Genomic DNA, 25,436 nt, shown 5'->3' with positions numbered 1-25,436 from the left:
TAAGAAAAGATGAGCCTGATGTGAGGGGACTCCTTGGTAGTGGGGGAGAGACCTGGACTAGGAGTCTGCACACCTGGGTTCTAGCCCTAGCTGGGCCACCTACCTGCAGGGTGTTCTCAGACGCTTACCTGTGCCTCTCTGGGGACAGTTGTAGTAGGAGTGTGCAAACAAAGACTTAGCCAAAGGGAAAGGGGTGTTGGGAGACCCAGAGATAACTCAGGCCCAGCCCCCGAGGGCCTTGCGAAGACATAGCAACCCCCTCAAGATAGGCATATCTACCAATCCTAGGAGGAGACAAAGGTGCCAGAGGCTCCTGACCCCGGGAAGCCCTTAAAGGTGTCTAACTCTTCCAGCCACACCTCAAGGACACCAAAGCGCTGGACCAGTTCCAGGCTGTTGAATATTCCACTCCAGGAACCCCCTAGACTGCCCTCTCCAATTGGCTCTGTTCTTCCTCTGAGAGTTCCAAGCCCCAACTCTGCTCCTTCAATGTGCATCACATTTTTTTCATCCCACTGGCAATCCGGAGCCTTTCCTGGACTCCCATTCCCAGCTTTTCTGTTAGAGCCGAGCACAGAGCCAGGCAGAAAAGGGCTGGAGGACCAGGAGGCTGTTCGGAGACCAAGACAAAACAGCTCAGGACCTGGCTCCCACTTGGGGCAACAGGAGCAACAGGATCCCTGAAGACTATTAATGTGCAGACACCGGGCTCATGGGCTTTCTAGGCAACAGCTCCTCTATATTTCACAAGCCTGAGGGCAGGACTATTATCCTCTTTATATCTGGGAGGAAACAGAGGTTTAGAGCAGTGAAGCAAAGTGTTTCATTTTCACAAAGTAAGTAGCAGAGCTGGGATTCAAACACAAGTCTAGTTGCTCTAATTTGAAGGAATCCAGAAGCCATAGAATCTGTCTCCCACCCGCCCCCCCACAAACTCACAACCAAAATAATTCCACAGACATGGATGTGTCAGTCTGTTTATTAGAAATGACTGTTGGCCCCACCATGGAGCAGTGACTGACCGGGTGACAGAGGGTTAGGTGACTTATAGAAGCATGCTTAGGACGCTGTCTTTTGTGGGAGCTGAGCTGAGCCCAGCCTGGTTATCCAAGCTGAGGGCAGGTAGTCTGGGAGAACTGAACTCAGCCAAGGAGCCAGAATTGCAGCATCAGGGCCAGGCTGAGCAGGAGACCCCCAATCCCATGAAGCATCTCGCCAGCATTTACATGCATGACTGCAGCATAGAACCTCGCCACTTCCTCATTGGGGTTGCCCTGGGCTGAGTCAAACCACATCTGGATGCAGCGGCCGCTCCCTCGGCTGTAGTTGCTGACCTTGTATGAGTGACTCCAGAGGCCCTCACAAAGGGCGACTGGAGTGGGGAAGTAGGACTCAAAGGTGAGGCAGAGGGCCCCAGCTGGGCACTTGTTAACTCCTTCAGGGAGAGACATGGTGGACACCGACATTCAGCCCCTGGGCCCAAAGCTCACTTCTTGCCACCCCCAGAAATCTTCACCCCACCCCAAATCCTGGAGGATCTTCCAAACCCCACCTCAATCTCCTTTTTCCTAACCCCACCTCAATCGCCCTCACCTGAGGTCCAGTCCCATCCTCTGTGCCAGTTACTCTTGCAGGTGTGGGAGGTGTGACAATCCTCCCACCAGCGCTGACAGTCCTCTTTGCATAAGGGCACATCCAGGAAGCGTTCTTTGCGCCAGCTCTGATTCACCTGGTTGGGAAGTGGGGAGGCAGGGCTCCACTCAGCCAGGGCTGCTGGCAGCCATCACCTTGAAGTGATGGAGGGGGATGGCAGTCTGCTGGGGTGGGTTGGGGGGAGACATGCTACCTGCCGGATCCAGGGCCCCAGGTTGGGTGAGCACTCATAGAGACAGGTGTCCTGGATAAAGTGGCGCTTGCAGGCGGGCTCCATCTTACCACAGTGGTCCCAGTTAAAGTTGTAGAGGCGAGAGGTGTCCTTGTGCAGCTCCTGGCTGGTGTTGGCCGTGCAGCAGGCATTCTTCTTCCAGGGACTGCACTGGGTGGGGAAGACACAGGACTAAGTGCCATACCCTCCTCCTCCTGCCACCTCCTGTCTCTCTCCCATTTGGTTCTTACTCCTCTGCCCTAAGCAGGTTGCCCTGGGAACACTGACTGTGATGGACCCTCTGTCCTAGGCCTCCAGGAACCCCTTTCTTGGAGGAAACACAATTACAACCGTGTGATCAGGGGACTGTGGGAGCCCAGGGAAACCCTGTCTTGAAAGTAATAGCTATCATTTATGAGGCACGTTTAACACTTCATAAAAAGTTTTCACATACTCATTTAAAAATTATTGAGCACCTACTTTATGCCAGTCATGCTTATAGATGCTGGAAATACAGAAGAGAACAAATCAGACAGAAATATGTGTTCATGGAATTTTCATTCTGGTCAGAGGAGACAGACAGTAAGAAACTAAATATATATATGTATATATAGTATGTCAGGATATGATAAATGATATGGGAAAAGTTAGAGCAGGAAATGGTAATGTGGAATTGCTGAAATTTTAAATAGGTTAGGAAACGCCTCATTGATAGGTGACATTTTGAGCAAAGGAAGAGAGGGAGTGAGCCATGCAGTAATGGAGTTTGAATACATTTATTCTTCTTGGCATGTAGTAAGATCTGTGTCCCCAGTGGCTAGGCCAGTGCCAGACACATAGTAGGCCCATGAAAATATTTGCTGGAAAAAGTAAGCAAAAGCCAGGCTGGGCGTGGTGGCTCGTGGCTGTAATCCCAGCACTTTGGGAGGCCGAGGCAGGTTCCTAAGGTCAGGAGTTTGAGACCAACCTGGCCAACATGGTGAAACTTCATCTCTGGTAAAAATACAAAAAAATTAGCCAGGCATGGTGGCGGGTGCCTGTAGTCCCAGCTACTTGGGAGGCTGAGGCAGGAGAATCACTAGAACCCTGGAGGCAGAGGTTGCAGTGAGCTAAGATCACACCATTGCACTCCAGCCTGGGTGACAGAGTGAAACTCCTTCTCAAAAAAAAAAAAAAAAAAAAAAAAAAAAAGTAAGCAAAAGCCCTACTTTTTAAATCTATCTCTATCTTACATAGGGGCACATCATATTCTCACAAGATTATAATCTAGACTGGGTTTTCCAGGACTGCAAATACCATGAAATAGAAGGTTGTACTATGTGTTTTGTTCTACTAGAATTATTCACTATTTTAGAAAAGTATGACATCAACAGCAACATTGCTTATATTATAGTATCTTAGAATGTTTAAGTCACCAATAGAATATACCTGTATCAATCTTCATTTGTAGCTCCCCATTCATAATGATTTTATGACAAAAGCAAGCATGTGCTATTTCCTAATGCCTTCTAATGTAGTCATACCAGAGAACTGACATATTGAAATACGTATTATTTTATTACAAGTTACTTTCTGTGTGTTTCTCCTTTATATTACAGAGCATTATGTTGATATTTGCAAAAATTATGCATATAAATAGGTTCTTTGAATTTCATTGCAGGATAGAAAAAATAATCTAAAAAAAAATCTGTAATAAAAGGGAGACATTGAATCTAATAGGGTTGCAATCCACTGGCATACATGTATATAGACTGTGTGAATGTCTAGCCCCTGTGCCTCAAATTACAGCCAGAAGGGCCTCCTCCTCTTCTCCCTTGGCACTCCATGGAACTGGCACTTAGTGAGGGTGGGAAAAGCCAGAGCTTCCCTAGTCTGTCACCCACCAAAAGAGGAGCCTAACCCAGTCATATTCCTACCCCTCCACAGGGGCCATTCCTGTCCAGCTCCTTTGTGGGCCTATGTGCTTTTGTGAGCCTCATTTTCACTTACTTGTGTAATGTGGAGAATATCATCTACCTACATCAAAGAACCCCTGGGAATATGAAATTTTATACAAAAAACACATGACAATTGGCAGGTGCCCATCGAATGACGACTCAATATCATTGCCAACATGGTATCCACCTCTGGGGAGGGCCCCCCTAAAATCACCTCTCTACTCTTCCTACTCCACCTTCATCTTCTCCCACAGCAAAAATTCAGGGTGTAGAGGTATCTGACCCCTCAATCCCTCTCCCACCATCCTGACTTTCTCCTCCCTGTTAGAACCATCCCCCTCCTTAATAGAGGCACACTCCAGCCATACTTGGTCATGCAGCTTGTCCTCAGGACCTGGCTTTGTCTTGTGGTGCTTGGCATCCATACAGACATTGAGGAGATCACTCCTGTCCTGGGCACTGCACATGGTGGCTACCCAGACCAGAAGCAGCAGAAGTGGCATCCATTTCCAGGCCATGTCTCTCTGTCCCTGCAGGGGGAGCTAGGGTAGGGAAACCAAATCCTGAGGGGAAAGGGCTCCAGGCTGGGAGCCCATTCACTTCCTGCCTCAGTCTCCCCATCCCTACAGTGGCAAATGAGGTCAGACCCTGTTCCTTCAATGCTGGGGCCCTGAAGCTCCCTGAGGCTAGGGTAGAGAGGGTTGACCAGGAGGGCTCCCTCGCCCCCAGGCTTTAAGGGCTCAGGAGAACTGGCATTAGTGAGTTGAACCCTGGGGAAGTCTTCCCAATTTGGAGGAGATACTTTGTGCCCTCATCTTTTCTCTAGGCTTTATCTATGACAAGTAATTAAATTCTTCAGGCCTATGCCCTGCTTCCCTGAACAGAGCCAGGGACACATAATGTCTGTCCAGCAAGGGCTCTGTGGTTAGATGCTGGATCACCTGGGGTCTTGTGCCAGCTTAGAAACCAGGTTAGCCCTGGGGAAGGCAGTGACCCAGCTCTGCCGAGTTCTCAGATCAGCATGAGGATCAAGTGACAGAACCCACAGGATAGTGTTTGGTTAAATGATGCAGAAATGGAAAGAGCAGTGTTTTTAAGTAGTTTTGCTTCCTCAGATTTTTTCCTTCCCTTTTCTCTGAAAGCCATTTTCCTTTCCAGCCTCCTCAGCTGTCTCTGGGCTAATGCAGCAGACCTCACTTTACCTCTCAAAACACAAATGCAGATGAGAATGATATAGACTGGGGGTGGGGCAAGGTGAGGAGGGGGTGAGGAAAAGACTACATATTGAGTACAGTGTACGCTGCTCCGGTGGTGGGTGCACTAAAATCTCAGAAATCACCACTAAAGAACTTATCTATGTAACCAAAATCACCTGTGAAACGATAGAAGTTTAAAAAATTAAAAATAAATTTTTTAAAAATGCAGAGAGCCCCTTAGATCTGAGAGACAACATGAAAGTTTCCCGTGCTGGAGCAGCCCGACCAGCACTTGGTATCCCGGAAGGCACTCAACAACAGGAGCAGCCCTCACCTCCTCTGTTCATTGCTGCCCTTGTCCCCACCTCCAGCCATTACAGAGCTGTTCCTTTGGGCTCCGTCACTACAGAGTGGGTAATGGAGACTGCTTCCTCTCCCTCTATGGTAAAGGTCCCTCCAAAAACTTACTGCCCATGGCTCTACATTTAGTGTCAAGTCTTCCCTCTTCCAATTTCTTCCCCTTCAAGTTGCCTTCCCCACAGGAGCCAGCATGATCTTACTAAAGAAAGATGTGGCCAGGCATGGTGGCTCATGCCTGTAATCCCAACACTTTGGGAGGCCGAGGCGGGCAGATCACGAGGTCAAGAGTTCGAGACCAGCCTGACTAACATGACGAAACCCCGTCTCTACTAAAAATACAAAAATTAGCCAGGCATGGTGGCAGGTGCCTGTAAACCCCACTACTCGGGAGGCTTAGGCAGGAGAGTCTCTTGAACCTGGAAGGCAGAGGTTGCAGTGAGCCAAGATTGCACCACTGCATGCCAGCCTGGGTGACAGAGTGAGACTCCACCTCAAAAAATACAATACAATACAATACAATACAATACAATACAATACAATACAATACAATACAATACAATACAATGCAATGCAATACAATACAATACAATACAATACAATACAATACAATACAATACAATACAATACAATACAATACAATACAGAAAGAAAGGTGTATTCCTCCCCTCTGCACAAACCCTCCAAGTCTCTCCACTGCCCTTGTCAACCTTCCCTCCTTTGGGCATCTTACCTGAACCTCCATTGCTGCTGGGAGCATACACGGCTGTGTCTGAGTTGGCCTCTCTCTAAGTGGGTAATAGATCCAGGCCCCTAGGCTGTCCCCACAGCTTCTGTCTTCAGTACAGGGTAGACAATGCACTCTGGTAAGCACAGAGTGAAATCTCCCGACTTAGCTATTCTCCTTCCTCTCTTCCTTCCCTTCCAGGCCCCACCCCCTTCTAGGCTCCCTAAGTCTGTCCATTTAGTCATTCTTCTTTGCATTCATCTCCTTACTTGTTAATTTACTCATTCCAGCATTCACACATTCAACTTTCATCAAAATCTAGAGAATTGCGGCCGGGCGCGGTGGCTCAAGCCTGTAATCCCAGCACTTTGGGAGGCCGAGGCGGGCGGATCACAAGGTCAGGAGATCGAGACCACAGTGAAACCCCGTCTCTACTAAAAATACAAAAAAAAATTAGCCGGGCGCGGTGGCGGGCGCCTGTAGTCCCAGCTACTCAGGAGGCTGAGGCAGGAGAATGGCGGGAACCCGGGAGGCGGAGCTTGCAGTGAGCCGAGATCGCGCCACTGCACTCCAGCCTGGGCAACAGCGTGAGACTCCGTCTCAAAAAAAAAAAAAAAAAAAAAAAATCTAGAGAATTGCTCATCACCAGGGGGCATCTGGATTTTGTAGGTACTCCAAGTGGTTCTTAGGATAAGGCCAGCTCGATGGAGATAAGGTCTGGTGGAGACGAACCCAGGCTTTAGGGTCAGGCCAATGGGACCCAGTGAGAGCTCCATCTCTTGCACAACCTTGGGAAAAGTCACTGGACCTTACTGTGCTTCAGTTTGCTCACTAAAAAATTGTTCAGAATTGTATAGGGAAAAACCTGGCACATACTGAATAGGCTTAAGTGACAGCTATCGGGTTAATTTATGGGCAGCTAGGTGGACATAGGTAGAAGCTGAGGTATAGGCCGGGCACAGTGGCTCACGTCAGTAATCCCAGCACTTTGGGGGGCTGAGGCGGGCAGATCGCTTGAGGTCAGAAGTTCAAGACCACCCTGGCCAACATGGTAAAACCCTGTCTCTACTAAAAATACAAAAATTAGTGGGGCATGGTGCTGTGCGTGTGCCTGTAATCCCAGCTACTTGGGAGGCTGAGGCACAAGAATTGTTTGAACCCTGGAGGCAGAGGTTGCAGTGAGCTGAGATCATACCACTGCACTGCGGCCTGGGTGACAGAGTGAGACTTCATCTCAAATTAAAAAAAAAAAAAAAAAGAAGAAGTTGAGGTATAGAAGTCAAGGGTTACAGAAGAATTAAAATTGTCTCAAATCTGTTAAACAGCAATATATTACCATCTGGCATTTCTGAAAACATAATTAAGCAATTTTCGATGGCCTTTTTAAAACTGTGGTAAAAACACACATGGCATACAATGTGCCATCTTAACCATTTCTAACGGTACAGTTCAGCAATGTTAAATATATTCATACTGTTTGCAATCAATCTTGGAAACTTTTTCATCCTGCAAAACTGAGACTCTATATTCATTAAACAATTCCCCATTTTCCCTTTCCCCAGCCCCTGCCAACCACCATTCTACTTTCTGTCTCTGTGATGTGGACTACTGTACTATAAGTAAGTTCCTTGTCTAAGTGGAATCACCCAATATTTGTCTTTTTGTGACCGGCTTATTTCTCTAAGCATAATGTCCCTAAGATTTGTCCATATTGTGAGGCGTATCAGAATTTAATTCCTTTTTAAGGCTGGGTAATATTTCATTATATGTATGTACCACATTTTCTTTATTTATTCATCTATCAATGGACCTTTGGGTTGCTTCCACTTCTTGGCTATCATGAAGAATACTGCTATGAAAATGGGCATCTAAATATGTCTTTAAGACCTTTCTTTCAATTCTTTTTGGTACATATTCAGAAGTGAAATTGCTGGATTATATAGTAATTCTATATTTAACTTTTGAACAGCTGCCTCACTGTTTTCCATAGTGGCCACACCATTTTACATTTCCATCAGCAGTGCACAAAGTTCCAATTTCTCCACATCCTCACCAACACTTATTTTCTGTTTTGGGAGTTTTGGGTTTATAGTAGCCATTATATTGAGTGTGAGGTGATATCTCATTATGACTTTGATTTACATTTCTCTAATGATTACTGATATTGAGCATCTTTTCCCATGCTTGTTAGCCATTTGTATATTTTCTTTGGAGAAATGTCTATTCAAGTCCTTTGCCTATTTTTAAAAGTGGGTTTTCTTTTTGTTGAGTTGTAGTACTCTTTTATGTATTCTGGATTCACCCTTTATTAGGTATATGATTTGCAAATATTTTCTCCCATTCTGTATGTTGCCTGTTGATTATCCTTTGATGGACAGAAGTTTTTAATTTTGATGTAGTCCAGTTACCTATTTTTATTTTTGTTTCCTGTGCTATTGGTGTCATATTCAATAACTCATTGTCTAATTCAATGTCGTGAAACTCTTTGCCTAGGTTTTCTTCAAAGGCTTTCATCATTTTTGCTTTTATGTTTATTTAAGTCATGGATCTATTTTGAGTTGCTTTTAATATTGTATAAAAATGTGTTTATACAAATGTATTACACCTGTGTAAAGCTGTAAGATAAAGGTCCAACTTTTTTTTTTTTTTTTGCATATGAATATCCAGTTGTGTCCCAGCACCATTTGTTGAAGACTATTCTTTTCCCCATGTTTTAATACCCTTGTCAAAAACCTGGACTCTCAGTTCGATTCCACTGATGTATGTCTCTCCTTATGCCACTACCATGCTGTCTTGATTATTGTAGATTTGTAGCAAGTTGTGAAAGTGAAAAGTGTTATTTCTTCAATTTTTTTCTGTTTCAAGATTGCTTTGGCTATTTTGGATCTCTTTCATGTCCATATGAATTTTAGAATCAGGTTGTCAATTTATTTTTTTTGTTTGTTTTTGAGACGGCCTCTCACTCTGTCGCCCAGGTTGGAGTGCAGTGGCGAGATCTCAGCTCACTGCAAGCTCCGCCTCCTGCATTCCCATCATTCTCCTGCTTCAGCCTCTCGAGTGGCTGGGACTACAGGTACCCACCACCTCGCCTGGCTAGTTTTTTTGTATTTTTTAGTAGAGACAGGGTTTCACCGTGTTAGCCAGGATGGTCTCCATCTCCTGGCCTCGTGATCCGCCCGTCTCGGCCTCCCAAAGTGCTGGGATTACAGGCTTGAGCCACCGCGCCCGGCCCAGGTTGTCAATTTCTACAAAAAAGACAGCTGGGATTTTTGACAGGTCTTGAGTTGAATCTGTAGATCAGTTTGGGGGAGTATTGCCATGTTAACAATATTAGGTATTCTGACTGATGAATACGATATTTGTTTCTATTTATTTAGGTTTTTAATGTCTTTCAACAATTTTTTTTTTAAAGACATTTATTCAGTGTCACGATCAGACTATTACATTTAGCAATCAACAGCATGGGTGCAAAAAACAAAAATCTACATTAAAATCCTTTGTTGGAATGCTTTACACTTTCCACAGAACAGAAACTAAAATAACCTGTTATACAATTAGTCACAAATACAGTCCTCAAGTTTTTTGCCCATACACATGAGTGTTTGTCTAAAACATGTCTTCTTTGTAGCAGCTAGGCCCTGCCACCACTGTGCTTGGCTGAGTTCACAAATCTGTTGTAACCTGTAGCTTCCCTGTCACTTCTCTGGCTCTCCTCTCCTGCTAAGCTTTGTTTCCTAATTAAAATCTTCTGCCACTGCCATAGCTACTGCTGCTGCTGGAACCGCCATAGCCAACTTGGTTTTGTGGTTTTGCAAAGTATTGGCCTCCACCGCCATAGGGGCCAGAGCTTCTGCCTCCAAAATTTCCTCCCTTCATGGGTCCAAAATTTGAAGACTGACTGTTGCAATTGCCAAAATCATTGTAGCTTCCACCACCTCCAAAATTGCTTCCATCATTACCAAATCCATTATAGCCATCCCCACTGCCACCATATCCACCACCACCATGGCTGCCACCAAAGCCACCACGACCACTGAAGTTTCCTCCACGACTGAAGTTGTCATTCCCACCGAAACCACCTCCACGACCGCCACCAAAGTTTCCAGAACCACTTCGACCTCTTTGGCTGGATGAAGCACTAGCCATCTCTTGCTTTGACAGGGCTTTCCTAACTTCACAGTTGTGGCCATTCACAGTATGGTATTTCTGAATGACAGTCTTATCCACGGAGTCATGGTCGTCAAAGGTTACAAAGGCAAAGCCCCTTTTCTTGCCACTGCCTCGGTCAGTCATGATTTCAATCACTTCAATTTTCCCATACTGGTCAAAATAATCTCTTAGGTGATGTTCTTCCGTGTCTTCTTTAATGCTGCCAACAAATGTCTTTTTCACAGTGAAGTGGGCACCTGGTCTTTGAGAATCTTCTCTTGAGACAGCTCTCTTTGGTTCCACAACTCTTCCGTCCACCTTGTGTGGCCTTGCATTTATAGCTGCATCCACCTCCTCCACAGTGGTATATGTGACAAACCCAAAGCCCCTGGAACGCTTGGTGTTTGGATCTCTCATTACCACACAGTCCGTGAGTGTTCCCCATTGCTCAAAATGGCTCCTCAGGCTCTTATCAGTTGTTTCAAAGCTCATCCCTCGAATGAAGAGCTTCCTCAGCTGTTCGGGTTCTTTAGGAGACTCTGACTTAGACATGATGGCAGGGAGAAGAGAGACTTTCACGATGCTTCTTCGGCGGCGTCCACAGGCAGTCAACAATGTTTTATAGTTACAAGTCTATTACTTGTAACTTTTACTTTTGTTAAACTTATTCCTACATATTTTATTCTTTTTATACTATTATGAATGGAATCATATTCTTAAATTCATTTTCACAATTGTTCACTGCTAGTGTATAAAAATACAATTGATTTTTGTATTTTCTTTTTTTTTTTTTTTTTGAGTGAGGCGGAGTCTGGCTCTCTTGCCCAGCCTGGAGTGCAGTGGCTGGATCTCAGCTCACTACAAGCTCTGCCTCCTGGGTTCATGCCATTCTCCTGCCTCAGCCTCCCAAGTAGCTGGGACTACAGGCGCCCGCCACCTCGCCCGGCTAGTTTTTTGTATTTTTTAGTAGAGACGGGGTTTCACTGTGTTAGCCAGGATGGTCTCGATCTCCTGACCTCGTGATCCGCCCGTCTCGGCCTCCCAAAGTGCTGGGATTACAGGCTTGAGCCACCGCGCCCGGCAATTTTTGTATTTTCATCTGGTATCCTGAAACTTGTTGAATTCATTTAGTGGTAGTGATATGGTTTTTATGAATTCCTCAGAATTTTCTGTGTACAATATCATATCATCTATGAATAAAAATAGTTTCACTTCTTGCTTTCCAATTTGGATACCTTTTATTTCTTTCTTCTTGAACAATAGCCCTAGCTACAACCTTCAGTACAATGTTAAATAGACACGGTGAGAGTACATATCCCTTTCTTATTCCTGATCTTAGGGTGAAAACCTTTCACCATTGAATACGATGTTATGTGTTTTTTTCAGAGATGCTCTTCATTGGGTTTTGGGTTGAGTTCTCTTCTACTTCTAGTTTGTTCAGCGTTTGTTTAATCATTAAAGGATATTGAATTTTGTCAAACAAGATTTTCTTCACTAATAGAGATGATCACGTGGTTTTTGTCCTTTATTCTAATAATATGGTGAACATCAATTGATTTTTGGATGCTAAACCAACTTCCATTCCTGAAATAAATCCTGCTTGGTAATAGTATATACTTTTGACATGTTGCTGGATTCAATTTGCTAGTATTTGTTTAAGAAGATTTACATCTTAATTCATAAGGAATATTGATCTGTGTTTTCTTTTCTTGTGATATCTGTGTCCGATTTTATAATAGGGTAATACTGGCTCATATAATACAACTTACAGAATGAGTTGAGGAATATTTCCTCCTTTTATTTTTTGAAAGAGTTTGTGAAGGATTGGTGTGAATTGTTCTTTAAACATTTGAGCCAGGTGCGGTGGTTCATGCCTGTCATCCCAGCACTTTGAAAGGCAGAGGTGGGAGAATCACTTGAGCTCAGGAGTTCGAGACCAACCTGGAAAACCTTGTCTCTACTAAAAATAAAAAAAAATTAGCCAGGCATGGTGGTATGCACGTGTAATCCCAGTTACTTGGGAAGCTGAGGTGAGAGGATTGCTTGAGCCCAAGAGGTTGAAGCTGCAGGAAGCTGTGATCATGCCACTGCACTCCAGCCTGGGTGACAGAGCGAGACCTTGTCTTTAAAATAAAATAAAATAAAATAAAATAAATAAATAAATAAATAAATAAATAAAAATAAGTAACATTTTGTAGAAACTACCACTGAGGCCATCTGGGTCTGAAATTTTCTTTGTGGGAAATTTTAAAATTACTAACTCAACCTCTTTACTTGTCACAGGTCTATTTGTATTCTTTACTTCTTGTGTTATCTTTGGTAGTTTGTGACTTTATAGGAATTTGTTCATTTTATCATTGTTATCTAATATGTTGCGTACAATTTTTTATACTATTCCCTTATAATCCTTTATATTTCTGTAAGGTCAGTACTGATCTTCCCTTTGTCATTCCTGATTTTATTGATTTGATTCTTCTCTCCTTTTTTCTTGCTCAATCTAGCTTAAGCTCATCAGTTTTGTTGATCTTTTTAAAGAACTAACTTGATTTTGTTGATTTTTGGTGTTTTTCTATCCTCTATTCCATTTATTTTTGCTCTAATCTTTATTATTTCCTGCTTTTTCCTAGTTTATTTTGCTCATCTTTTTCTGTTTTGTTTTGTTTTGAGACAGGGTCTCACTCTGTCGCCCAGGCTAGAGTGCAGTGCCATCTTGGCTCACTGCAACCTCCACCTCCCAGGCTCAAGCGATTCTCCTACCTCAGGCTCCCAAGTATCTGGGACTACAGGTACACGCCACCACGCCTGGCCAATTTTTGTATTTTCGGTGCTTCGCCATGCTGCCCAGGCTGGTCTTGAACTCCTGAGCACAAGTGATTCACCCACCTCAGTCTCCCAAAATGTTGAGATTATAGGCATGAGCCACTGCACCCAACCCTTTCTCTGTTTTTTTGTTTTTGTTTTTTTTTTAAAAGGTAGTAGGTTAGCTTATTGACTTAAGATTATTCTTCTTTTATATGACATTTACAAATCTAAATTTCTCTCCAAGCACTGTTTTAGTTACCTCTCATAGGTGTTGGTATTTTGTGTTTTCATTTCATTCATCTTAAAGCATTTTCTAATTTTCCTTGTGATTTACACTTTAACTCACTGGTTATTTAGGAGTATATTTAATTTATACATACTTGTAAATTTCCTAAATGTTTTTTTCTTATTTTTTAATGTCATTCCATTGTGATCAGGGAAGATATTTTCTTCTATTTCAATTATTTTTAATTTATTGATACCTTTTTTAATGGCTCAAAATATAGTGTTCCATGTGTACTTGAGAAGAGTATTCTGCTGTTTGGTTGGAGTGTTCTGTAGATATCTGATAGGTCTAGTTGGTTTATAGTGTTGTTCAAGTTCTCTACTGCCTAGTTTTTCTAAATACTACTGGTAGTGGGATATGGAAATCTCCAACTGTTATTGTTGAATAATATATTTCTCTCCTCAATTCTGTTATTTTTTGTGTCATGTGTTTTGGGCTCTGTTGGTAGTTGCATTTATATTTATACTTGCTATGTCTTCTTGATGGATTGACCCTTTTATCACTTTTAAATGACTTCCTTTGTCTCTTAACAATTCTTGTCTTAAATTTCTTTGTCAATATCATTACATTACCTATACAGGTACAGGTACAAATTACACCTGTGTAGTAGAGACAAGGTCTCACTATGTTGCCCAGGCTGGTCTCAAACTCCTGAGCTCAAGTGATCCTCCTGCCTCAGCTCTCTAAAGTTAAATGATTTGTATTCCTTTTTTTTGAGACGCAGTCATGCTCTGTCGCCCAGGCTGGAGTGCAGTGGCCGGATCTCAGCTCACTGCAAGCTCCGCCTCCCGGGTACACGCCATTCTCCTGCCTCAGCCTCCCAAGTAGCTGGGACTACAGGCGCCTGCCACTTCGCCCGGCTAGTTTTTTGTATTTTTTAGTAGAGACGGGGTTTCACCGTGTTAGCCAGGATGGTCTCGATCTCCTGACCTCGTGATCCGCCCGTCTCGGCCTCCCAAAGTGCTGGGATTACAGGCTTGAGCCACCGCGCCCGGCCAATAATTTGTATTCTTAACAAAGTGCTGTAGCTTTACTTGTTTTAACTAGATTTTCTTTCAACCTTTTTTTTCTTTGAGACAGAGTTTCCCTCTTGTTGCCCAAGCTTGAGTGCCGTGGTGCGATCTCAGCTCACTGTAACCTGCACCTCCTGGGTTCAAGCAATTCTCCTGCCTCAGCCTTCCAAGTAGCTAGGATCTTTCAACCTTTATCTAGAGATATAAAGTTGATTTACCTACTGCCATTATAGTATTTAAATATTTTGAATTTGACAACATACTTTTTTTTTTTTTTTTTTTTGGAGACAGAGTCTTGCTCTGTCACCCAGGATGGAGTGCAGTCTCATGATCTCAGCTCACTGCAACCTCTGCCTCCAGGGTTCAAGTGATTTTCCTACCTCAGCCCTCCAAATAGCTGGAATTACAGGCATGTGCCCAGCTAATTTTTGTGTTTTTAGTAGAGGCAGGGTTTCACCATGTTTGCCAGGTTGGTCTCAAACTCCTGATCTCAGGTGATCCACCTGCGTTGGCTAGGATTACAGGTGTGAGCCACCACGTCAGGCCTGACAACGTACTTACTTTTACCAGTGAGTTTTATACTTTCATATATTTTCATGCCACTAAATTAACATCCCCTTCTTTAACTTAAATAACTCCCTTTAGCATTTCTCATAAGACAGATCTAGTGGTGATACATTCTCTCAGCTTTTGTTAGTCTGAGGAAGTCTTTATCATTCTCCCTTTTTGGGAGACAGGGTTACTTGGTATTGTACTTGATTAAAATTTATTTTTCCTACGAGGATTTTGAATATGTTAGTCTACTTCTTTCTGGTTTGCAAGGTTTCTGCTGAAAACCCACTGATAATCTTATGGGTTTCCTTGCATGTAATATTTCACTTTTCCCTTGCTGCTTTCAAAACTCTCTCTTTGTCTTTAACTTTTGACAGTTTGATTATGATGTGTCTCAATGCGGGTCTCTTTGGATTAATCTTATTTGATGTCCTTTGGGCTTCCTGGATCTGGATTTCTATTTCTTTCCCCAGGTTTGGGGGGTTTTCTGCCATTATTTCTTTGAATATGTTTTCTAGCCCTTTCTCTTTGTTTTCTCCTTTTGACATACTGATAATGTGTATGTTGTTATGCTTCATGGTGGTCCATAAGTCTCTTAAATTATCCTCACTCTTTTTTTATTATTTTTTCCTTTTTGGTCTCAGACTTTGTAATTTCCAGTAACCTGTCTTCAAATTCACTATTTTTTTTTTCCTACTTGATCTAGTTTACTATTAAACCCCTCTATTGATTTTTTTCATTTCAGTTACAGTATTCTTCAGCTCTATTATTTACTTTTTAAATACTTCCTGTCTCTTTATTGAAATTTTCAGTTTGTTCTTACATTGCTCCCCTGACCTCAGTAAGCATCTCCATGATCATTATTTTGAATTCTCTATCAGGTAAATCACATATCTCCACTTCACTCAGGTCAGTTTCTGGATATTCTTCTTGTTCTTTTATTTAGAACATATTCCTCTATTTCTTCATTTTCCTTGACTCTCTGTGTTGGTTTCTGCACATAAGATAAAATAACTATCTGTGTTAGTCTGTTTTCATACTGCTATAAAGAACTTCCCAAGACTGGGTAACTTATAAAGGAAAGAGGTTTAATTGACTCAAAGTTCAGCATGGCTGGGTAGGCCTCAGGAAACTTACAATCATGGCTGAAGGCGAAGAGGAAGCAAGGCACCTTCTTCACAAGGCGGCGGGAAGGAGAAGTGCCAAGAAAAGGGGGAGGAGCCCCTTATAAAACTATCAGATCTCCTGAGAAGTCACTCATAATCACAAGAACAGCATGAGGGAAACTGCCCCCGTGATTCAGTTACCTCCACCTCATCTCTCCCTTGACTCATGGGAATTATAAGGATTATACTTCAAGATGAGATTTGGCTGGGGACACAAAGCCTGACCATATCACTATCTCTCTCAGTCTTGTCCGACTGGCCTCGTGTAGAAGAAGGCTCTCACCTATCTGTCTGACCAGAGATTTTAAGGTACCTCTCAAGTCTTTGTGTTTGTCCAGGCCTCTATTCTGTTTTTGGTGGCCCCCTGGAGTTTATGTCATATCATTTCAGTATTCTCAGACCAGGAAGGCAGGAGCCAGACTCTGTAGGTGTAGCTGGAAATGTTGGAGTGTTGTGTGTGTGTTTCAGCTACTTCTATCTTTATGGTAAAGCTGAATACAGGTGTCTATCTCCCATTCTCTCTGCATTAAGCTGAGGAGAAGATCTGTGGCAAATGCCTATGCTAACATCCAGGTTGTGCCTTCTGATCTTGGGGAAATAGCTGTTGGAAGCGTGCCTATTATATGTTCACCTCTTCATTTTCTGTGGTCTCAGCCCACCCAGGAATGCAAAGTTCCATTAACTTCAAGAGCTAGGTCATTAAGGAGACAGTCCCCAGGGTTGGAGCCATAGAAGTTGTGGCACTCAGTGCATGGCCAAGCTCCTTCCTGGAAGAATGAGTAGACCTGGATTTATTTAAGGAGTGAGCCAGAGGAAAGTTTCATGAAGTTCCCTTGCTAAAGCTGTAATAGGGCTATTGTTTGTTTGCTCCATGATCTCCCTGGTGCAAGTTTCTTCGCTGTTAGGTCATCAAGTAGCCACTGGAAGTGTACTGTAAGCCCCTTTGGGAGAGAAAATGGGAACTAGATGTTCCCTCCCCTTTTCTCAATTGTTCCAAAGAAGCATAGCCCTAGAACTGTTTGTGCACCAATTTAAAACTATCTGTTTGTTCTGTGATCTAGAAAGACTCACATATGGCTGGGCGCAGTGGCTCACGACTGTAATGCCAACACTTTGGGAGGTCAAGGCAGGCGGATCTTTTGAGGTCAGGAGTTCGAGATCAGCCTGACCAACATGGTAGAACCCCGTCCCTACTAAAAATGCAAAAAAAAAAAAAAAAAAAAAAAAATAGCTGGACATGGTGGTGCATGCCTGTAATCCCAGCTACTGGGGGCAGGGGGCTAAGGTAGGAAAATCACTTGAACCTGGGAGGCAAAAGTTGCAGTGAGCTGAGATCGCACCACTGTACTCCACGGTATTCCATCCTGGATGACAGAGCAAGACTCTGTCTCAAAAAAAAAAAAAACAAAAAACAAAAAACTCACATATACCTAGTCCCTTCTGCTCACAGACTTAAAAGGTTTAGGATGGAGACCTGTGGGAGGTAACTGAAAAGTTGTGCACTCGATGCATGCCAAAAACCCCTTCCAAATAGAAACAGGAAGTTGCTTTATATAGAGAGAGAGATGAGGTCTTGCTATGTTGCCCAGGTTGGTCTTGAACTCCAGGCCTCAAGTGAACTTCCTGCCTCAGCCTCCCAAAGTGGTGGAATTACAGGTATGAGCCACTGCACCTGGCTTTTTTTTTTTTTTTTTTTCTTTTTCAGATGGACTCTCCCTCTGTTGCCCAGGCTGGAGTGCAGTGGCACGATCTTGGCTCACTGCAACCTCTGCCTCCCAGGTTTAAGCAATTTTCCTGCCATAGACTCCCAAGTAGCTGGAAGTATAGGCACCTGCCACTATGCCAGCTAATTTTTATATTTTTAGTAGAGACAAGGTTTCACCATGTTGGCCAGGCTAGTCTCAAACTCTTGACCTCAGGTGATCCACCCGCCTCAGCCTCCTAAAGTGCTGGGATTATAGGCATGAGCCACCACACCTGGATTTCTTTTTTTTTTTTTAATGGGGGATGCATTTCTCTTTCTTTCTTTCTCTCTCTCTCTTCCTTCCTTTCTTGCTTGCTTCCTTCCTTCCTTTCTTTCCTTCTCTCTTTCTCTCTCTTTCTTTTTTTTGGGTCTCACTGTGTCACCCAAGATGGAGTAGAGTGGCCCACTGCAATCTTCGCTTCCCAGGCTCAAGCAATCCTCCCACCTCGGCCTCTGGACTAGTTGGAACTACAGAAATGCGCCACCACATTGGGCTAATTTTTTTATTTTTTGTAGAGATAGGGTTTCACCATGTTGCCCAGGCTGGTCTTGAACTCCTGAGCTCAAGTGATCTGCCTGCCTCGGCCTCTCAAAGCGCTAGGATTTTTTTTTTTTTTTTTTTTTTTTTTTTTAGACGGAGTCTAGCTCTGTCGCCCAGGCTGGAGTGCAGTGGCGCGATCTCGGCTCACTGCAAGCTCCGCCTCCCGGGTTCACGCCATTCTCCTGCCTCAGCCTCCCGAGTAGCTGGGACTACAGGCGCCCACAACCGCGCCCAGCTAATTTTTTGTATTTTTAGTAGAGACGGGGTTTCACCGTGGTCTCGATCTCCTGACCTTGTGATCCGCCCACCTCGGCCTCCCAAAGCGCTGGGATTACAGGCGTGAGCCACCGCGCCCGGCCCAAAGCGCTAGGATTACAGGCATGCACCCCTATGCCCTGCTGGGAGCTGCTTTTTTTTTTTCTTCTTCTTCTTTTGAGACGGAGTCTCTCTCTGTCGCCCAGGCTGGAGTGCAGTGCAGTGGCGCCATCTCCGCTCACTGCAAGCTCCACCGCCTCCTGGGTTCATGCCATTCTCCTGCCTCAGCCTCCCGAGTAGCTGGGACTACAGGGGAGCTGCATTTTTAAAAACCCTTTCTGTGCACCACCCCTGGGGGATGAAGCCCTTGGAAATACTTACATGCCCATATAAAGCTGCCACTTTTTTCTTGTCGTCTAGCTCCTCCCAGAGCTAGGAAGTTTAGGATGCAGTCCCTTGGGTTGAAGCTATGAAAGTTGGGGCAATTGATGTGTGGACAAACTCCTTCCAGGGGGTATTTATATACTTGGGGGTATTGCTGGAGTGAGCTGGGGAGAAGGATTGGGAAGTGCCAGTCTGCTTCTCAGGCTGGCTGCAGGTTAATATCTGTCTGAACCTTTAACTCCCCAGTGCAAATTAGTTAGAAGCCACACCATCAAGTAGCTACTGGAAGAGTGTGTCCCTTCCAGGGAGAAACAGGAGCTGCATTTTAAAGTCCCTTCTCTGTACTGATCACAGGGAATGAAGCTCTTGGCAATACTTAAGTGCTAATATAAAACTCTTGCTTTTTGACCAGGCCCAGTAGCTCACACCCTTAATCCCAGCACTTTGGGAGGCCAAGGCGGCAGATCACGAGGTCAGGAGTTCGACACCAGCCTGACCAACATGGTGAAACCCCGTCTCTAATAAAGATACAAAAATTAGCCGGGCATGGTGGTGCATGCCTGTAATTCACCACACCTGTAATCCCAGCTACTCAGGAGGCTGAAGCAGGAGAATCCCTTGAACCTAGGAGGCAGAGGTAGCAGTGAGCCGAGATCGTGCCAGTGCACTCCAGCTCTGGGCAACAGAGTGAGACTCTATCTCAAAAAAAAAAAAAAAAAAAAAAAAAAGTTGCTTTTTTCCTGTTGTCTGGAGAGACTTGTTCAGGTCTAATTCTCTCCACTTCCCAAGTTGGTGAATTAAGAGCCAAACAATGGAGCATTTAGAGTTAGGGCAGTAGATGTGAGGTTTAATGCCATCTCTTCACAGGGAGAAGCTGGGTGTTGGGATTTCTTTCCCACTTTTATGGTATAGTGCTTGGGGTGAGGTCTGTGCCCGAGTGTGCCTCAGCTTTTCCTATCCATATGGTGTGGATGTTTCCTTAATTGCTCAATGGGTAGGAGTCTCTCAGCCGGCTCTCAGAGGAGTTCCCTCTGGCTTTCTGTCAGAGGTAAAGAGATTTATTTGGTATGTTCATGGGTAGAGGGTCAGGAGCTTCCTAGTCCACCATGTTGGTGACATCACTCACAAATATTCTTTAGATTTTTGAAATTTTTGGTTAGTTTTAAGAGTTCTAGAAAAGTTGTGGGATTTTTTTTGTTTTTGTTTTTGTTTTGAGACGGAGTCTCACTTTGTCGCCCAGGTGAAGTACAGCGATGTGATCCTGGCTCACTGCAACCTACGCCTCCCGGGTTCAAGCAATTCTCCTGCCTCAGCCTCCCAAGTAGCTGGGATTACAGGCATCTGCCACTATGCCTGGCTAATTTTTGTACTTTTAGTAGAGATGGGATTTTACCATGTTGGCCAGGCTGGTCTCACGCTCCTGACCTCAAGTGATCTTCCCGCCTTGGCCTCCCAAAGTGCTGGGATTACAGGCGTGAGCCACTGCACTCAGTGAAAACAGTTGATTTTGACCATTTTTGCCAGTGTTTTTCTTGCTTTTATGGAGGAATGAATTTTCAAACGTCCTTATTCTGCCCTTCTAAAAGTGCTTCTTCAGATGACTTCTGTTTTAAGAAATAGAAAGCTTTAAACAATACTGGCTGCTCGTAAAAAATCATCTTTGAGTATAATATTTGAGTATAAGTCTACTCTTAACATGAAGAAACAAAAGTTATTTTTTATTTCCTTTATGTTTTCCCCTGACAGCAGAGTTTAGGTCCTTACGTAAACTGAATGTGAATTTCACTTCTCAAAAAGCATGTTATTTTTCTTTTTTTTTTTTTCACTTTCCTGTTGTGCTGACTCATGTCACAGTCTTGGGTCATGATATAACATAAAACAAGAGGATTCTTCACCTATAAAGAAGTTAGAATTCCTAATGACAAGGTTGTTGTAAAATATAGTTTTCTTACACAGCCAAGATGAAGGCCTTTCCCAGAGAACACTTTTTCTGTTGTCCTCCAAGATCAGGTCCTAATTCAGAATAATATAACTATCAGGGCATTTTTTTTTTTTTTTGGAGACAGAGTCTCGCTCTGTTGCCCAGGCTGGAGTGCAGCGGCGCGATCTCAGCTCACTGCAACCTGCACCTCCCGGGTTCATACCATTCTCCTGCCTCAGCCTCCCGAGTAGCTGGGACTATAGGCACTTGCTACCACACCTGGCTAATTTTTTGTATTTTTAGTAGAGACGGGGTTTCACCGTGTTAGCCAGGATGGTCTTGATCTTCTGACCTCGTGATCTGCCTGCCTTGGACTCCCAAAGTGTTGGGATTACAGGCGTGAGCCACTGCGCCCGGCCAAGGCATTTTTTTTTTTAACAACAAAATCATCTCACACTTCCCAGACAGCTACTGGATTACACCAAAAATTCTCTCCCACACAGCATAGCACTCATAAGTAAAGAAGGATACAAGGAGGGATGCTAAAAATAATTAGGTATAATTGGCATGCTCCATATTTTAAAAATTAGTTTATCAGTATTATAAGCTGCCTTGTCCATCATGTCCACAAAGTAGAGAAAGATGTCAGACCAAAAAAAGGGGCTCATTCCCTCTAGACGGTATTTTTTTTTTTTAGATAGGGTCTCACTGTCACCCAGGCTAGAGTATAGTAGCACAAACACTGCTCACTGCAGCCTTGACCTCCTGGGCTCGAGTGATCCTCCTGCCTTAGCCTCCCCAAGTAGATGGGACTACAGGTGTGCACCACCATGCCCAGCTAATTATTGATTTTTTGTAGAGACGAGATCTCACTGTGTTGTCCAGGCTGTATAGGTGTGAACTGCCACACCCAGTCAAGATTATTTTTTTGCAAAGTAAAGCGTTGTGACTATGATTGTGGACCTTCCTGGAAGGATAAAAGTAGACTCATATTCATGTACAAGGCCTTACATGATGACTGTCAAATTTATGCCCATGTTGATTTTATTCCATAGTTTAACCTTGTATTATTGGTACCAATTGTAGTACACATGTTACAAAATAGACTATAAGGCCCTCAAGATTTGTAAATACATTCATTATCTATATCACCTGCAGAGCTCAGCCAAATAGAGAAGACACATAGAATTATCAAACATAAGTTAGGCTAGGCACAGTGGCTCACACTGGTAATCCCAACACTTTGAGAGCCCGAGGCAGGTGAATCACTTGAGGCCAGGCGTTCGAGACCAGCCTGGCCAACATGGTGAAATCCCGTCTCTACCAAAAACACAAAAAAATTAGCTGGATATGGTGGCATATGCCTGTGGTCCCAGCTACTCAGGAGGCTGAGGCATGAGAATCGCTTGAACCTGGGAGGCGGAGATTACAGTGAGCTGAGATCACGCCACTGCACTCCAGCCTGGGTGTCAGAGCAAGACTGTCTAAAAATTAAGAAAAAAGTTAGTTAAATCGGTTGAGAAGACTAACCCTCCCTGTCCCTTGCTCCCTCCCCAGGTTCTAATAATAGGTTCTATGTAGCCATCATCTGAGACCTCATGAAATCTAGCACTCACCAGTAAGTTTGTGCTGTTATGTAGTACACCCCAGTGAATATTCTTCTTTCATTATGATATTGAAAATGAATAGATTGGCCGGGCTGTTTGATACTCTCAACAACTGGTTTCTTTCTTTCTTTCTTTCTTTCTTTCTTTCTTTCTTTCTTTCTTTCTTTCTTTCTTTCTTTCTTTCTTTCTTTCTTTCTTTCTTTCTTTCTTTCTTTCTTTCTTTCTTTCTTTCTTTCTTTCTTTTCTTTCTTTCTTTCTTTCTTTCTTTTCTTTCTTTCTTTCTTTCTCTTTCTTTCTCTTTCTTTCTTTCTTTTTCTTTCTTTCTCTCTCCCTCCCTCCCTTTCTTCCTTCCTTCCTTCCTTCCTTTCTTTCTTTTCTTTCTTTCTTTCTTTCTTTCTTTCTTTCTTTCTTTCTTTCTTTCTTTCTTTCTTTCTTTCTTTCTTTTTTCTTCCTTCCTTCCTTCTTTCTTTCTCTCTCTCTCTCTCTCTTTTTTTTTTTGAGACAGGGTCTCACTCTGATGTCCTTGGTCCTTGGCTGGAGTGCAGTGGTATGATCACTACTCACTGCAGCCTCATCCTCCCTGGGTTCAAGCTATCCTCCCACCTCAACCTCCCAAGTAGCTGAGACTACAGGCACATGCCACCACACCCAGCTCAACAACTGGTTTCTATTCTCCCCTCTTGTTTGTTTAAACATACCTGCTATACTTTGCTGACAGGAAATAAACCCGTGTATCTGATATCATCACTGTAAACTAACACTTGGTTGAGTCAACCTATCAGAGTACTGAGACTAGGGATTTCTAGCAAAATTTCAGCCCTCAGGCAGAAGACTTCTCTGGGGGAAGATGCTAGCCCAAGAACATGTAAATAGAAAATGAAGGAGTAAAGTTAATGAAAGAGATATGATTGTGGTTATTGTCTTGGTATTTTTGGTAATGTACTTCATATTCCCTTTTCTTTAATTTTTTGGGGGACTAGTCATATGATATAGCCTTTTTCTTTCCCCTGGCTCTGGTCTGTAACACTCAATTTAGCAAACCTTACCTTTGCCAGCTGGAATAAACACTCTTTTTTAAAAAAGGTCCTTGGTCAATGGGCCACCTACTAAACATCTCTAATGGTGTTATCTACATCTACACCAAGAATAGACTCGCTCCTTAACTGCCAAATCCCATCAAATTTTTTTTTTTTTTTTTTTTTTTTTTTTTTTTTTTTTTTTTGGTGGGGAGGACAGGGTCCCACTCTGTCAATCCAGGCTGGAGTGCAGTGGTACAATCACCACTCACTGCAGGCTCAACCTCCCCGGGCTCAGGAGGTCCTCCCACCTCAACCTCCCAAGTAGCTGGGACTACAGGCTCACGCCATCACTCCCAGCTAATTTTTGTATTTTTTTCTAGAGACTGAGTTTCACCATGTTGCCCAGGCTGGTCTCAAACTCCTAAGCTCAAGCCATCCACCCTCTTTGGCCTCCCAAAGTGCTGAAGTTACAAGCGTGAGCTACCACACTCAGCCTCCAACCAATCTTTTAAAGATTGGGAATGGAGTTTGTCTCAGATGATAGATTTTTATGGAGCCACATGCCAAATTCCTTAGAATACTTTCCCTCATGTGCACACCCCACAGAAACTCAGAATCATCCCCTCAGTAATTTTCATCCCCCATCATGCCCATTTACAATTAATCCCTGTTCTCACTTCCAGCCCCAGGCAGCTACTACTCTACTTTCTGTCTCTATAAATTTGTCTTTCCTGCACATTTCATGTAAGTGAAATCAACCACATGAAGCCTCTTAGGTCTGGCTTCTTTCTCTTAGCATAATGTTTTTGAGTCTCATCCACAACATAGCAAGTGTCATCACGTTTCATTGCTGCACAGTCTTTTATTGTATGGATTCACCACATTTTGTCTATCCACTCACCAGCTGCTAAAAATTTAGGTTATTGCCAGGTGCAGTGGTGCATGTCTGTAATCCCAGCACTTTGGGAGGCGAGGCAGGTGGATCACCTGAGGTCAGGAGTTTGAGACCAGCCTGGTCAACATGGTGAAACCCTGTCTCTACTAAAAATACAAAAATTAGCCAGGCGTGGTGGTGTGTGCCTGTAATCCCAGCTACTTCGGAGGCTGAGGCAGGAGAATTGCTTGAATCCAGGAAGCGGAGGTTGCAGTGAGCCAAGATCATGCCATTGCACTCCAGCCTGGGCAACAAGACCAAAATTCTGTCTCAAAAAAATAAAAATCATATATATATATATGTTATTGCCAGCTTGGGGCTATTACGCATAATGGTACCTAATATTATGAATATTCATAATTAAGTTTTGTTATGTTCATTTTCATTTCTCCTGAGTAGATACTTGGAAGTGGAATTTTGGGTTGTATGGTAGTTTTACATTTAACTTTTTGAGAAACTGCCACACTGTTTTCCAAAGGGCTGTGCCATTTTACACCCCCACCAGCACTGTGTGAGGGTTCACATCCTTGCCAACATTCGTTATTGCCTATCTTATTATTATTGCCATTCTAATAGGTATAAAATGGTATATCACTGGGGGTTTAATTTGCATTTTTCTAATGATTAATAATGTTGAGCATCTTTTCGTGTAACTACTCATAATTTGTGTATCTTCTTTTTTTTTTTTCGGAGACAGTCTCGCTCTGTTACCCAGGCTGGAGTACAGTGGCACGATCTCAGTTCACTGCAATCTCCACCTCCCAGTTTCAAGCAGTTCTTTTGTCTCAGCCTCCCGAGCTGCTGAGATTACAGGCATGCGTCACCGCACCTGGCTAATTTTTGTATTTTTAGTAGAGACAGGTTTTGCCATGTTAGCCAGGCTGGTCTTGAACTCCTGGCCTTAAGTGATCCGGCCGCCTCAGCCTCCCAACGTGCTGGGATTACAGACATGAACTACCGCACTCGACCTGTGTATCTTCTT

The 25,436-nt window shown here is 43.5% G+C and overlaps 3 protein-coding genes across 7 annotated transcripts in view; 1 reads left to right on the top strand and 2 right to left on the bottom strand.

The window, feature by feature from the left end:
* The window catches only part of LAMTOR1 (late endosomal/lysosomal adaptor, MAPK and MTOR activator 1), a 282,658-nt gene that overhangs the window by 118,450 nt on the left and 138,772 nt on the right, over window positions 1-25,436 (top strand). Inside the window, exon 1 of one of the 3 annotated variants that reach the window (XM_050756497.1) lies at window positions 1,826-1,835. The exons of the other annotated variants lie outside the window; for them this stretch is intronic. The gene's annotated coding sequence lies outside the window, so the exon portion shown is untranslated. Of the gene's footprint in view, window positions 1-1,825; window positions 1,836-25,436 lie in introns of those variants that run through there. 3 annotated transcript variants of the gene reach the window in all.
* FOLR2 (folate receptor beta) lies at window positions 964-6,244 on the bottom strand. 3 transcript variants are annotated; one of them, XM_050756409.1, is made up of 5 exons: window positions 6,088-6,244; window positions 4,170-4,343; window positions 1,847-2,035; window positions 1,594-1,729; window positions 964-1,435 (listed from the first exon to the last, which is right to left on the bottom strand). In XM_050756409.1, the coding sequence occupies exons 1-5, from the start codon at window positions 6,112-6,114 to the stop codon at window positions 1,143-1,145; spliced, it is 819 nt and encodes a 272-aa protein (XP_050612366.1). In that variant the 5' UTR covers window positions 6,115-6,244; the 3' UTR covers window positions 964-1,142. The 3 variants fall into 3 exon arrangements, with proteins under 3 accessions (XP_050612366.1, XP_050612367.1, XP_050612368.1); XM_050756410.1 differs by having other exon boundaries at window positions 4,170-4,331; window positions 6,088-6,237; XM_050756411.1 differs by lacking the exon at window positions 4,170-4,343 and having other exon boundaries at window positions 6,088-6,237.
* Window positions 9,500-10,826, bottom strand: LOC126935126 (heterogeneous nuclear ribonucleoprotein A1-like). Its single transcript, XM_050756334.1, has one exon. The coding sequence runs from the start codon at window positions 10,780-10,782 to the stop codon at window positions 9,820-9,822; it is 963 nt and encodes a 320-aa protein (XP_050612291.1). The 5' UTR covers window positions 10,783-10,826; the 3' UTR covers window positions 9,500-9,819.

This window comes from Macaca thibetana, chromosome 14, assembly GCF_024542745.1.
Source record: "Macaca thibetana thibetana isolate TM-01 chromosome 14, ASM2454274v1, whole genome shotgun sequence".
NCBI classification, from domain to species: domain Eukaryota; kingdom Metazoa; phylum Chordata; class Mammalia; order Primates; family Cercopithecidae; genus Macaca; species Macaca thibetana.
Note: the sequence above shows the minus strand (reverse complement) of the source record. Positions and strands in the feature narration are given on the sequence as shown.